This window comes from Strongyloides ratti, assembly GCF_001040885.1.
Source record: "Strongyloides ratti genome assembly S_ratti_ED321, chromosome : 2".
Classification (NCBI taxonomy): domain Eukaryota; kingdom Metazoa; phylum Nematoda; class Chromadorea; order Rhabditida; family Strongyloididae; genus Strongyloides; species Strongyloides ratti.
This window is the reverse complement of record NC_037308.1, coordinates 16,645,025-16,659,736: the sequence shown is the minus strand read 5'-3', so window position 1 is coordinate 16,659,736 and position 14,712 is coordinate 16,645,025. Positions and strand designations below refer to the sequence as shown.

The following is a 14,712-nucleotide window of genomic DNA, read 5'->3' as shown; positions in this document are numbered from 1 at the left end:
AATTTAACGTTTTAAAATGAAAAAATGTTTGTATAAATCACTATAAATATTAAATATTAGTTACAAAAAATATAATATTTGAAATGAAAGGCAATGTATAATTTTGACCATAACAAAACAAATTTCACATTAGCTTATGATAGATAAAAAAATCATATCAGATCTCTTATTGCAGATGTCTTTTTTTTATAACATTTAAATCTATAATTGTCTCATAGTTTTATCTTTACGCCCTTTTCTAGATTTAATTTTATTATCTTGTTCTTCTAAAGAAGTTGACTCTTCACTAGGTATAAAAGTAACAAATTTATTTAATTCTTCAAGCTGTTTTTTTTCTGAATCAGTTAAAGCCATTCGTTTTGAAAAAAATTCTGTACTTTCATCAGTGGAAATTTGTTTTACGTTCAAAGCATAGGAAAAAGTAAATCCCAATATAAGAATAAGTAAAGCATTTGCTGATAATAAAAATTTCATTTTAATAAAAAAAAAATACTGTGATAAATCAGATTTTTAATAAAACATTTCCCCTTTATATATTTCATAAATTAACAAATAAATCTTCTCTTACATTAAATAAATAATGCTCATTATTTTGAAGTATTAAATGCCATATTTATTTAATTATTTTTTAATGCTAAACTAATTTATATGCTTATGTAATTTTTCTAAATTTAGATATTCCAAATAATCTTTATTAGATAAAACATTTTATGAATAAATATAAACAAATTTTTTTGAAATTTTTTAAACAAAATTTGGTCAATAATATACTGATCTTATTACTATATAAATCTTACTTTTGTTTAGAATATCAAATTAAGTTTACACAGGTGATATGTTTTATCATATGAAATAAAACATAAAATTATTATCAACAATTATTTATAAAATAATATCTGTTATAAATAATTTAAACTTTTTTAAATTAAAAAGAAGTAAATTAACCCATTATATATACAATAAAGTTTATAATATTATATTCATAATTTATATATATTAATAAATTAACAATAACATTGTTTTTAATTGATTTTCTTTACTTTATAAAAAAAAACATTTTAAAATATATTTATAATACAAAATTTAATATTATATTAAAATTTCAAGTTTATTATTGCTATAAACTAAAAAAAAATTTGCACTTTTTGTAATGTACCTGTTTCATGATTATTTTTAATAGATTAAACTTTATTTTTACTTTACATAAGTAGCATAATAAAAAAAATAGTTAAAATTTATATAAAATATTTATATCTTTTATTAAAACTTAATTTAAGCATTTTGTTGATTTAATAAATGTACTTGTTTTTACTTTAGTAGTTTTTTCAAAGAAAAATTTTTTTAAAAATTTATTTTTATATAAACAAAAATCTTTTGCCATAATTTGTCTAAATTCTCTGATAACATATAATGATAAAAAAATAGAAAACATTTGTCCAGTGTGGTATATAAATACAACAGTTGATTCAAAAATTATATTTCTATCATTTGCTAAAAAAAAAAATTTTTTAAATATATTAAAATAAAATTTACTTACTGGACACGTAATAATAAAAATATGCAAATCCTGGAATTTCACATAAATAAGGAAAAAATACTTGTATAGATAAACTTTTAAATAATATTTTGTTTTCCTTATTTGCATTAATATTATTTGATTTAATTTTTTTATTTTTAATTATTTTATAAATTATATAATTAATAAGTATAGTAATAAATGGTATAAAAAGTATTTGAAAATAAGTTATAGACACAAAAAATTTAAATAATAATACATTACTTGTAATTTGATAATCACAAATTACATAATTTATGTAATATTTTTTTATTTCAAAAAATTTTATAATTATAGTATATATTATTGGTCCAATTGTTAATAGTATTGTTATTAATAAAATTTTAACATTAACATTTTTTTGTTTAATTGTTATATAAAATCGTGAAATTGTAAAATATAATGGAGTTACATTAGTAATGTATCTTACAAAAAAATCTATTGATTCAATTTTTGAACATACATCCAATTTATAAGCTTTTCTTTGAATGTAATAATATATATAATAAGAAGCTTGTGTAAAATGAATTATACAACCAATTGTATATTCAATTGACATTATTAATGTCATTCGATAAAAATTTGGTCGATTTCTAAATGGTTTGTAGGTATTAGTTCTAATAACAAAATAAAAGTTAGGAAAAAATGCTAGTGTATTTGTCATAATTGAAATAACATATGACCATGGTATGATTGAAGTATCAGGTAGTATATATTTTGGAACTGATGATTCATTCATTTTTAATTTTTTATAAATAATATAGAAAAAAAAAGTTAAGAAATATAGTATTTATTTTTCATTTTAATAATTTTCTAGTATAAATTTCATTCATAAAATGAAATATATTTTTGTTACACCTGTTATTAAGTAGGTGGAAAAAATATCTTGTTACTATAATAATATATTGTTATAATATTTATTTTACACATTGAAATTAAATTACCATTTTTTTGACATTTATAAAAAAAAATTTTTTATTTTGAACAAAAGAAATATTTTATATTTTGACAATTAATCTAATAATTTTATGCATATAAATTGTAAATTAATTATACTTGAAAATGCAAGTTTAAACATTTAAATTGAACATTTGGAAGATGTTTTTTGTAAAATCATTAAGTTATTAGTAAAATTGTATCCTCAAAAAATCATTTTTAATTATATAACCTGATGCTCAAGTAAAATTCCAATAACTGTTTTTTTTATAGAAACTTTTAGAAGAGTGTGATATTAATAAGTATATAACTTATTTTTAATCAAATAAATTTTTTTTTATTTAATGTTAAACATCATTTACTTTTAGCTTATTTTATATTATCATTAAATGATATAATTATGCTATTTATAAAAAAATTTAAATTGTCATTTTCTTTAAAATACTATGTTTATTTTTAGTACTTATAAATGATATTTTAATATTTTAAAAATAAATTTTTTTTTAACTAATGATATAAATATAATTTAATGACATTATATTTTTACTATTTCTTTTTTTGTTTTTAAAATTTAAAAAATTTAAAATGGAACTTTATGTGTAATAAAAATAATTAAGAGATTTAGAATATATTTCTAATATCAAAATTAATTAATTAAATATTAGAAGTTTTAAATTTTTATTTGAAATTGTTATAGAAATGATATATCATCATTTTTAATCGATATAGAAATTTGATTGTAATATTATTCAATAGAAAAATCTTCTATTTAAAAGAAAATAAAATATCATCAAATACCATCTAATAATAGTTTTTATATATTCGTGATAGTTTAATATTAGAGTTAATTTTAATTCCCCAGTGTTATATTGTCTTTACCTTTAACATTACTATTTTTAAACGCATAACTTTGTAATTAATTATTAATTTTTTACTAATAATATTTATCTATAATAATGGTTAATGATCAGGAAATATCTTTTCAAAGATTTGTTTTACTAATTGAAGCATTAAAAGAGATTGAATTAGAAATAAAAATTAATGATACATATGAAAATGGTTCAAGAATAGGATTAAAATATTTTTTAATATTTTATAACAATAAACTTGAAGCATTGATACCATCAAAAATGAAAAATTACATAAATCAAGAGTTAGAAACATATAAATTAATGAATAATTCATTAAAAATTGTATTTCTTAGTTTAATTAAAGATGCTTCCTCTTTTGAAAAATACTTATTACAACTTATAAAGTATGCTGAAGTTTTGAATTTAGAACCAATTTCAGTTGTTACAATATTTATTTCAAATACAAGTAACTATTTAACTGATGAAGAAGAAATTCTATCTTACAAAGAATTAGGTTTTGATTTAGAAAATTGGAAATTATTTACAAAATTTTTAGACAACAAATATGGATTTAATCAAACTAATAACACCACAAATATGTTTTCTGAGAATATATCTAATTTTGATTTTACTTCTAATAATTACACAAATAAGAGTATATTGTTTTATGATAAAAAAATTAAATTACCACTAAAAACGAGTACTCCAAAAATGAGTCAAATCTCACTTTACAATAGTCAAGATTTTGATAATCTATCAAATGTGATATTTGAAAGTACCATTAAAAATAGTCAAAGTTATATAAAAAAAGAAGAAACTTCATTCATTTCATGTTTAGAAAATGATGATAATTTGATGAATATATTAAAAGAAAACTCAAAAACAAATAACGGCAAACAGATAAATGATATCAAAGGTAAAATTTCAAGTTTTTTTATGGAAAATCCAAAATTAAATGTGAAGTATAAAGAAATTACACAAAAAAATCAATACAATAGTATAATCCACCATAAACAAGATGGTAAATTTTATCTTGAATTTTATAAAGTTAATAATAGACATGGTTTTATATATCATTTTTATGGATTTTCAAATAATGTTCCAGTAAATGGAATTGTTAAAAGGACAACAAAGGCAAAAGAATTTCAAACAACTAAAATGCTTTCAATTTTAAGTATTTTAAATACAACTGAAAAATATGGATTAAAATCAATAATGATATTTCATAGTGATAAAACATTACATGAAAAAATTAAAGACTATGAAAAATCTTTAAATGCTACTGAAAATTTAGTCTATAAGAAGATAAAAGAAATTAGCTTGCATGTTGAAGTTTTTATAATTTTAATTAATGAGGAAGTAAAAATTGAGGAAATGGAATTGATATTATTTACTTCAATGAAATTGATACCTAATATAGAATTTGAAAAAAAAAATTATAAGTCTAGTAATGTTGGATTACCTTTATGTATCTATTTATAAATTTTTAAATTTAAACTAAATGTTCTAATGGTAAAAAAAGGAAAATAAAAATTAGTAATTTTTTTTTAATTTTTGAAAGCATTTGTTTATCATACAAATTTTTAATTAAATATTACGCTTAAAATAAAATTATTTTTCTATTATAAAGTTTTATTTGTTATTAATTAAAAAGTAAAAAAATTATAAATAAAAATATAAAATAATTAATTTTTTACAATTGTATTAATTTAAAAAGAATTATTTATTGCAAGCCTGAAATATTATTATTTACTTTTTTAATAAAAAAAAAATATTGTAAAATTTATAAAAATAAACACGATTAAAAGATGACATTTACAAAGGAAATAATTAAAATTATGCTAATGATATTTAACATAAAACTCCAAAGAATAAACACTAACCATTTATTTATATTTATAAAAAAAATTATTTTTTATATATTTATTTTTATATAAAATTATTACTTTTTATTTTTGTATTAATAGCTGAAATATGAACAATTGGTTTTTGTTTTATAATTTTAAAATCTATTAGCATCATATTCTTAAATTCATTAATAACAATCATTGAAAGAAAAATACAAATACCTTGTCCAGGAAAATAAATAAAACTTATTATTATTTCAACAGTATCTAAATTATTTCTTGCTAAAAAAATATATAATTTAAATTTAAAAATAAAAAAAATTTACATATGGTAAAATATATTGTATATAGTATAGCTGGAACTTGGCAAAAAAATGGAAAAATACTTTGTATTGCTATTCCTTTAAATAAAGAATTGTATTGTGTTATTCTTGCTTTATTTGATTTTGACGTTCTATTAATAGCAATTTTATATATTATATAATTTAAAATAAATGAAATAAATGGTAAGAATAAAACAAGTAATACATTGAAATACATGACATTTTGATAGTATGGTATATTACTAAAAATTTGATAACCACATCCAATTTTAGGTAGATAAAATGCATTTATTTCAAAAAATTGTCCAATCATCATATAAAAAAGAGGACCTAATGTTATAAAAATTACTCCCAAAAAAATAATAACATTTGGATATTTGTTAAATAAAATTTTGTAAAATCGAAATACATTAAAATAAAATGGTGTAACAATTAATAACTGATTTACATTAAGATCAAGAATATTAAGTTTAGAACAAGTATTTAGATGTACTTTTGAATCAAAAAATTTAATAGTTATAAGATATCCATTGTATCCTAAATGAATAAGGCTAGCAAAAATAAATTCAGCTGACATTACCATTGTCATATATTTAAAAATTTCTCTTTTTTTAAATGCTTCAAATGTTATACTTCGATACAAAAAATAAATATTTGGTATTACAGTAAGAATATTAATTATAAAGATTTGATAAGTTTGAAAATTAACTTGAGGAAAAAGATAATTTGGTACAGAGGAGATATACATTTGATAGAAAAATTTAGCTAATTATATTATAAAATATATTTTTTACAAATAATTAATATAAGTATAAATAAAATAATTATTTCTAATCTTTTTTAAAAGAAATATTAAAAGAAATATCCAATAAAAGGAAGTATGTATATTTTAATTAATTTATAATGTTCATGATAATAATTTGCATCTATTATATTTCCTCTATTTTTATTTTATCATTTATCTACGTAAAATCATTATTATTTATATTTGTTTTTCTTATTTTTAAAAGTTCTTACTTGCAAAAATAAAAAAGATTATTTTTTATTTAATAAATTAAGGTTGTTATAAATATAAACGTTAGAAAATATGCTTGTTAATAATTGTTTATCAACATATTTAACAATAAATATTGTATTAAACATAATTAATGTAATAGATAAATTATTATAATCTAAATTTCAAGATATAATACGTGGAAGTATTAAGATTAGAAAATATAAAAAATATTTATTACAATAATTATAAATGATAAACTAGAAGTTGATGTTAAATACTTATTTAAATTTAAAATGAAATAATTTATATAAATTAGAAAAATATTTTTAATATTAATTTATTTTATTTTTGTAAAAACAAAACAAATTAAGAAAATTTGATAACATATACCATTATATGTAAATCTTTCTGATAGTAGTCTTTCAAAGTTTAAAAAAATAAAGTAATTAAACAACATAGAAACAAACTTTTAATAATATAATAGATTATATAGTAATAAAACAAGTGAAATTTTTGATTTTTTTTAAATCAAGTTATCAAAATTTCAAGAAAAATAAATTTTAAAATTGCCTTTACCTATTTTTACCAGTATATGTTATTTAATTTAAATGAAAATACGTAAAATTAAAGTATATATAATTTTACTTATTTTATATTCGAAAAAAATTGCTTCATTTTTTTATAAAAAAAAAATTACTTTTCTTTTTATTTCAATGGTAAAAAATATACTAAAGTAAAAAAAAAAATCAACATTAAGAACAGTAAAAATAGAATTTTTTTTTACAATAAATTAAAAGTATTTTAAAGTATAACGTATACCAATATACAAACTTTAAAAACTTTAACTATTTTAAAAATTATTCATACTAAATAAAGCTAGGATAAAAATTGATTTCTAGAGATAGATTTTTTTATCAAGAATAGAACAAAAATATTCAACTTCTCCCATGTAAATTTCAAAATTATTCTATTTACCTAAATATAATGAAATTTAACATACTTCATATTTAAAATATAACACATCATTATTATATGTTTTATTTATTTTAATGTAAATTATTAACATTTTAATATACTTAAACTTTATTTATTAATTATAAAAAAAAATTTTTATATCTGATTTAATAATAAATCAATTTTTTATTTCCATTATAACAAACAATAGAATATATATTTACATTAAAATTTTTAAAAAATAAAACTTATAAAATTTTTTTCATAAAAAAATGTATAAAAGCAATGAAACTTTTTTAATTTTTGCTATAATCTATTTTCTGTATATGGCAAAAAAAAATTGCTATAAATTCGAAAGTTGTCATGATAACTGTTTTTGTAAGTAAAAAATAACTTAATAATTAAAAATGAATTTTATTTAGTTATTTATAATTTTATTAAATAATTATTTTACCATTGAAGATTATATAACAAAAAAAAATTTTAAAAGATCTGTAGACCAAATAAATAATTTTGTACTAAATTTTCCAGAAATATCTGGTTCAAAAATAAATATTAGAAAAAAAAGAAAAATTATAACAACTACCAATTCTAAATGGCCATTACCAATATTTTATTACTTCGAATCACCTGTAGATTCTGATGCCGTTAAAAATGTAGTACAACTAATTGAAAGAGTAACATGTATTAAATTTCGAAAAAGAAGATCTTTTCCTTTTTTTTTACCAGGTATTCATTTTAAATATACAGGAAAATGTTCAAGTGCCATAGGAAACATCCATAGAAACGTGTGGCAAGATATAGAAATTGGACCAAGATGTAATAATTTTGGAGGAATGTTACACGAAACTTTACATGCATTAGGTTTATATAATGAACAATGTCGATTTGATAGAGATTTTTTTGTAAAAATATATAAACAATACATGTTTAAAAATGAGACTGTAAGTTGTATAAAACATACTGCTTATGAAGCTTTTCATTATCATTTATCATATGATTATGGTTCAATAATGCATGCTGCTGTAAATGCATATGCTATAGGTAATTTAAAAACAATAATACCAACTGATCCTTTATATGAAGCAACTATGGGACAAACTCAAAGACTTTCTTTTATTGATATTAAAGCTTTAAATTTACACTATTGTACTCATCCAAATTGTCCATTCAAAAGAATTTGCTATAATTACGGATACCAAGACCCAAAAAATTGTCATTTGTGTAAATGTATTGATGGATTTATGGGTACACGATGTGAGCAGTTCAAAACAAGACAAGCAGGTTGTTGGAAAGCTTTAATATTTCCAGATCGTACACCTAAATTATTTATATTAAAAGGAATAAAAAAATGTGTTATACATTTTATAGTTAATAAAACAAGTAGAATTAAATTTAATATTGTAAAAGTGCATATGCTTCCCAATACTTATCCAACTTGTCAATATGAAAACACTATAGAAGTAAAATATTGGATGGATAAATCTGTAACAGGAGCAAGATTTTGTCTTCAAACAGAAAATAAGATAATTTTTTCACATAACAATCATATAATGTTTCATTACAGAAGTACACAAAAAAAAAATTTTGCTAAATTATATTATAATGAAGTATAATAATTCAATGTGAGAAAATAAAAAGAAGCTTCAATAAAATATTATTGCTGGTAAAAATTTTAAAAGAATATTCTTTTTATAGTGATACGTTCATAGATTATACTTTAAAATGTATATTTGCTAGTTGAAAATTGTATTAAAATTTCAAAAAGTAAAAAAAAAGTAAAGTTTTTAAATGAGCTACAGAAATTTATACTTTTAAGAAAAATATATAATCATATGTATACGATTTTAACAGTTGTACTTTTAATTAGTAATATTAATTTTATAAATAAATATTGAACATTCATTTAATATATAAATCTCTGTTACGCACAAATATAAAAAATTATATTTAAAAACTAAAAAGAATAAATCAATATAAAATTTATATTTAAATTTATAATAATAAAATGATTTTTTTTAATACTTAAAAGACCTTTCTAAATAATATTATTTTTATAACAAAAGATATTAATTTTAAAATAAATTTAATTAAACAATTTTTAAAGAAAAAATTAAAATAGTTATATTATATTATAATATTTGTATATAATAATAAATGTATTATTGATATTCACATGTTGGACAAAAAAAATTAATAAATCTATAAAACTTTTTTATTATTGAAGTTTAATCAAAAATAGTTAATTCAAAAATTAAAAACATTTACTGATTATCAGATCAATTATTATTTTTTTATTTTAACAGCAGTAAAGAAAAAAAAGAAAAACTTTTAACCATTATTTAATGAAGCGTTTCTCAAATAACTTGACAAAAATGTTTTTTATTATTTTTAATTCTCTTAAGTAAATGCAAAACTTTTTAAAATTATTCAACATTATTAAAAATTTCAACAAAATATTAAGAAAGTGCTAAATTTAATATAATAATTTTATATATTAAATGTAAAAACAATTATTATTTTATTAAATGCTATTTTTTTATCTTTGGAAGTTTTTTAAGTTTAATATAATATTTAATTTTAGTAAAAAAAATAATAAAAATATTCTTTTTTTATAAATTCAAAAAAATAAAAGAAAAAAACATAAAATTTTATTTGATTTAAAATATAAGTAGTATATGCCAATACCTTATTTAGTTGGTATAAATATTAATATATCAGTTGTTAAAAAATCAATTAACTTTTTTCAAAAAAAAACTTGTATTCAATATAAAAAATATCACACAATGGTATCAAAAGTTACTGGAATTAGATTCTGGAATAGACTTGATAGTAAAAGTAATATAAGGAAACATTTATAAAAAAAAGACAAAATATATGTTTAGGAAAGGGTTGTGATCATTCAGGACAAATTCAACATGAAATATTACATACAATAGGTTTTTATCATAAACATAGTAGAATAGATAGAGATAAAAATCTTAAAATTTATTATCAAAGTATTATTCCTTATCGTAAACAAAGTTTTGATCTTGTATTAAAAAATTATTCTAATACTTTTGGTGTTCCATAATGTTATGAATCTGTAATGCATTATGGTTTATATTATTTTACAATATTAGAGAAAAACCTATGAAAGCATTTAACACATTATATGATATGACACCAGGACCAAAATCATAAATGTCATATGCTGATATATAAATGTTAAATATTTATTATTGTGAAAATATATGTAAAAAAAATTATATAGTTTCACTATGGATATTAAAATCCCCAATAAATGTGGTATATGAAAATATATTGAAGGGTATAGTGAACGTCAATGTAAAATCATAACACCATCTACATCATATAGATACATTNCTTTACATACATTAGGATTATATCATGAACAATGTCGATTTGATAGAGATTTTTTTGTAAAAATATATAAACAATACATGCAACACAATGAGACTGTAAGTTGTAAAAAACATACTGCTTATGAAGCTTTTCATTATCATTTATCATATGATTATGGTTCAATAATGCATGCTGCTGTAAATGCATTTGCTATAGGTAATAGAAAAACAATAGTACCAGCTGATCCTTTATATGAAGAAACTATGGGACAAACTAAAAGACTTTCTTTTATTGATATTAAAGCTTTAAATTTACACTATTGTACTCATCCGAATTGTCCATTTAAAAGACATTGTTATAATTACGGATACCAAGATCCTCACAATTGTCATTTATGTAAATGTATTGATGGATTTATTGGTTCACAATGTGAGCAGTTTAATATGAGACAAATAAATTGTTGGACAACTTTAATACTTCCAGATCGAAGGCCTAGATTATTTTATTTAAAAGGAAAAAAAAACTGTGTTATACATTTTGTAGTAAACAAAACTAGTAGAATTAGATTTGATATTGTAAAAGTGAGTATGTTTCCCAATACTTATCCAACTTGTCAACATGCAAACACAATAGAAGTTAAATATTGGATGGATAAATCTGCAACTGGAGCAAGATTTTGTCATGAAAAAGAAAATAAAACAATTTTATCGCATAACAATCATATAATTTTTCATTACAGAAGTACACAAAAAACTAATTATGCTCACATATATTATAATAAAGTATTATAATTCAATGTGAGAAAACAAAAGAAGCTATAATAAAATATTATTGCTGGTAAAAATTTTAAAAGAATAATCTTTTTATAGTGATCGGTTCATAGATTATACTTTCAAATGTATATTTGCTAATTAAAAATTGTATTAAAATTTCAAAAAATAAAAAAAAGTAAAGTTTTTTAAATGAACTACAGATATTTATACTATTAAGAAAAATATATAGTCATATGTATACAATTTTAACAGTTGTACTTTTAATTAGTAATATTAATTTTATAAATAATAAAATGATTTTTTTTAATACTTAAAAGACCTTTCTAAATAATATTATTTTTATAACAAAAGATATTAATTTTAAAATAAATTTAATTAAACAATTTTTAAAAAAAAAATTAAAATAGTTATATTATATTATAATATTTGTATATAATAATAAATGTATTATTGATATTCACATGTTGGACAAAATAAATTAATAAATCTATAAAACTTTTTTATTATTGAAGTTTAATCAAAAATAGTTAATTCAAAAATTAAAAACATTTACTGATTATCAGATCAATTATTATTTTTTTATTTTAACAGCAGTAAAGAAAAAAAAGAAAAACTTTTAACCATTATTTAATGTAGCTTTTCTCAAAAAAACTTAACAAAAAAGTTTTTTTTATATTTAATTCTCTTAAGTTAATGCAAAATTTTATAAAATTATTATCGTTTTTTTAAAATATTAAGAAAGTGTTAAATTTAATATAATAATTTTATATATTAAATATATAAACAATTATTATTTTATTAAATGTTATTTTTTTTATTTTTGGAAGTTTTTTAAGTTTATTATAAATTTTAATTTTAGTAAGAAAAAAAATAAAAATATACAATTTTTATGAATTAAAAAAAATAAAAGGATAAAATATAAAATTTTATATGATTTAAAAAATAAATGGTATATGCCTATATTTTATTTTATTGATATAAATGTTAATATATCAGCTGTTAAAAAACAATTAACTTTTTTCAAAAAGAAAAATGTATTCAATTTAAAAAATATTATAGAATGGTAGCAGAAGTTATTAGAATTAGATTCTGGTATAGACCATATTGTAGTAGTAATGTAGGAAAAAAATTTAAAAAAAAAATGGCAAAATATAAGTTTAGAAAAGAGTTGTGATTATTCAAGACAAATTTAACATAAAATATTACATACATTAGGTTTTTATTATGAACATAGTAATCTGATTGAGATAAATATCTTAAAATTTATTATCAAAATATTAATTCTTCTCGTAAACAAAGTTTTGATATTATGTCAAAAAAAGATTCAAATACTTTTGGTGTTTAATATGATTATGGATCTGTAATGCATTATGGTTTATATTATTTTACAAAAAAATAAAGGAAAACTATGAAACCATTTGGCTCATTATATGATATGGCACCAGAACCAAAATCCCAATAAATTTAGTGTATGTAAATATATTGAAGACTATAGTGGACCTCAATGTAAAATCATAACACCATCTACATCATATAGATACATTCAATAACAATTTATAATAAAAAATATTCCAACTAAATTTGAATTTTATAGAGCAAATAGTTGTACATTTCATTTTTTAGCAAATCATAAAAAAAGAATTTAATTAAAATAATTTCAACACCATTATACGCAAATTATGGTTCATTTTGTCTTTCAGAAAATAGTTTTGAAATATATATTTGAAATGATAAAACTGTTACTGAAGCTTCATTTTGCATGTATAATTCAATAATTACAATTATATATCATATTTCTAATGTTATAATTCATTATAGAAGTAATGATCTTCAAAATCGTGTTATATTAATGTATAAATCTGTGAAAAAGTCATTTGATCAAACATATAAAAATCCATTTTTATTATTTAATTTTTTTAAAAAACAAAGATATCATGATAAACAAAGTAAGAGATTATCTATTTAATTAAAAGGTTTGTTTATTGATAATTTTAAATTGATAATTAAAACTTTTTAAAATTACATCAAAAATTAAAAATTACAAGATAATTTATGTTTTACAAATATTATTTTAGTAATTATTTAAATAATTTAAAAAGTATTTAAAATACATTTTTTAACTTTTATAAAACTAAACAAATTTATAAGTTTTTAAAGTATATTTTATTATAATTAATAGATGTTATATTTTTATTAATATTGTATGTGTAATTTTTTTATTTTTCGTATTAAAAAATTACTTTTTTTTTTTAAAACATAAAAATGAATTTAAAAAAAAATGTTTTAGATACTGATTATGATTTTTTTTTTAAAAATTCAAAAGAAAAATATGCATTGAAATTTTTAACCTTTCGGTTACATCTATATACTTCAGATAATCTCAAATTTTAATTCAAGTATCATATTTTAAGCATTAGAAAAAATTCAAATATTTTCTTGTTTTAGAGTTACCATGCATATTAAAAATAGGAAATTGTCACATTGATTATAAAGCTGAAGAGAGATATTACAAGAGAAAAAAAGTTTCTGGAGTACGGTTTTGTCTTAAGGATAATGATATTACGATTGCATCTCATGATCATCATAAATTGATTCACTATCAATGTTTAATGATTCAAATTATGTTTCATTCAAATTTAAAGCAGTTGAAAAATCTTATTTTTAAAGACAATGAATTAGAAATGCATTTTGTAATCAATCATTTTTTAAAAGACAAAGATATGATTTTATGGTTTAAATTTTTTTTTTAATTATAGACTATTTAATTATTTTTTTTTTTAAGTTAGATTTTTTTCAAGAAAAAATATTTTATTGATAATCTTAATATGTTTTCGCATTCATTATTTAATATAGATTTTAATCAGTTATCATTGATAGAAAGAAATAAACAAATTTTTTACATTAAATTAAAAAAAATTATATTTATTAATGGTATAAATAATTAACATTCAGGTAAAATATAATATTTATTATGTGATTTTTTTTATACTTACACATTTACTTATAAATCGTAAAGTTTAGTAAATATATAATTAACAATAAACATTTATTAAAAAATATTTTAATTTTTAAAATAAAAATTTAAAAACAAAAAGTTGTATATTAATAAAGTTTAAAATGAACAATGTTAA

The 14,712-nt window shown here is 18.0% G+C and overlaps 6 protein-coding genes across 6 annotated transcripts; 4 read left to right on the top strand and 2 right to left on the bottom strand.

Moving 5' to 3' along the window:
- Window positions 1-201: 201 nt before the first annotated feature.
- On the bottom strand, window positions 202-474 carry SRAE_2000526300 (Hypothetical protein; the record flags this gene model as incomplete). The annotated part of the gene is made up of 1 exon (XM_024644257.1): window positions 202-474. The coding sequence occupies one exon, from the start codon at window positions 472-474 to the stop codon at window positions 202-204; it is 273 nt and encodes a 90-aa protein (XP_024509834.1).
- Window positions 475-3,447: 2,973 nt separating this feature from the next.
- Window positions 3,448-4,824, top strand: SRAE_2000526200 (Hypothetical protein; the record flags this gene model as incomplete). Its single annotated transcript, XM_024644256.1, has 1 exon — window positions 3,448-4,824. One exon carries the CDS (start codon window positions 3,448-3,450, stop codon window positions 4,822-4,824), a length of 1,377 nt encoding a protein of 458 aa, XP_024509833.1.
- A 520-nt stretch (window positions 4,825-5,344) lies between these two features.
- Window positions 5,345-6,101, bottom strand: SRAE_2000526100 (Hypothetical protein; the record flags this gene model as incomplete). Its single annotated transcript, XM_024644255.1, has 3 exons — window positions 5,345-5,367; window positions 5,412-5,471; window positions 5,516-6,101. The coding sequence occupies 3 exons, from the start codon at window positions 6,099-6,101 to the stop codon at window positions 5,345-5,347; spliced, it is 669 nt and encodes a 222-aa protein (XP_024509832.1).
- A 1,725-nt stretch (window positions 6,102-7,826) lies between these two features.
- SRAE_2000526000 (Astacin-like metalloendopeptidase) lies at window positions 7,827-9,079 on the top strand (the record flags this gene model as incomplete). The annotated part of the gene is made up of 2 exons (XM_024644254.1): window positions 7,827-7,841; window positions 7,886-9,079. The coding sequence occupies 2 exons, from the start codon at window positions 7,827-7,829 to the stop codon at window positions 9,077-9,079; spliced, it is 1,209 nt and encodes a 402-aa protein (XP_024509831.1).
- Window positions 9,080-10,249: 1,170 nt separating this feature from the next.
- On the top strand, window positions 10,250-10,536 carry SRAE_2000525900 (Astacin-like metalloendopeptidase; the record flags this gene model as incomplete). The annotated part of the gene is made up of 2 exons (XM_024644253.1): window positions 10,250-10,301; window positions 10,349-10,536. The coding sequence occupies 2 exons, from the start codon at window positions 10,250-10,252 to the stop codon at window positions 10,534-10,536; spliced, it is 240 nt and encodes a 79-aa protein (XP_024509830.1).
- A 370-nt stretch (window positions 10,537-10,906) lies between these two features.
- Window positions 10,907-11,599, top strand: SRAE_2000525800 (Astacin-like metalloendopeptidase; the record flags this gene model as incomplete). The annotated part of the gene is made up of 1 exon (XM_024644250.1): window positions 10,907-11,599. One exon carries the CDS (start codon window positions 10,907-10,909, stop codon window positions 11,597-11,599), a length of 693 nt encoding a protein of 230 aa, XP_024509829.1.
- Between the last annotated feature and the right edge of the window lie 3,113 nt (window positions 11,600-14,712).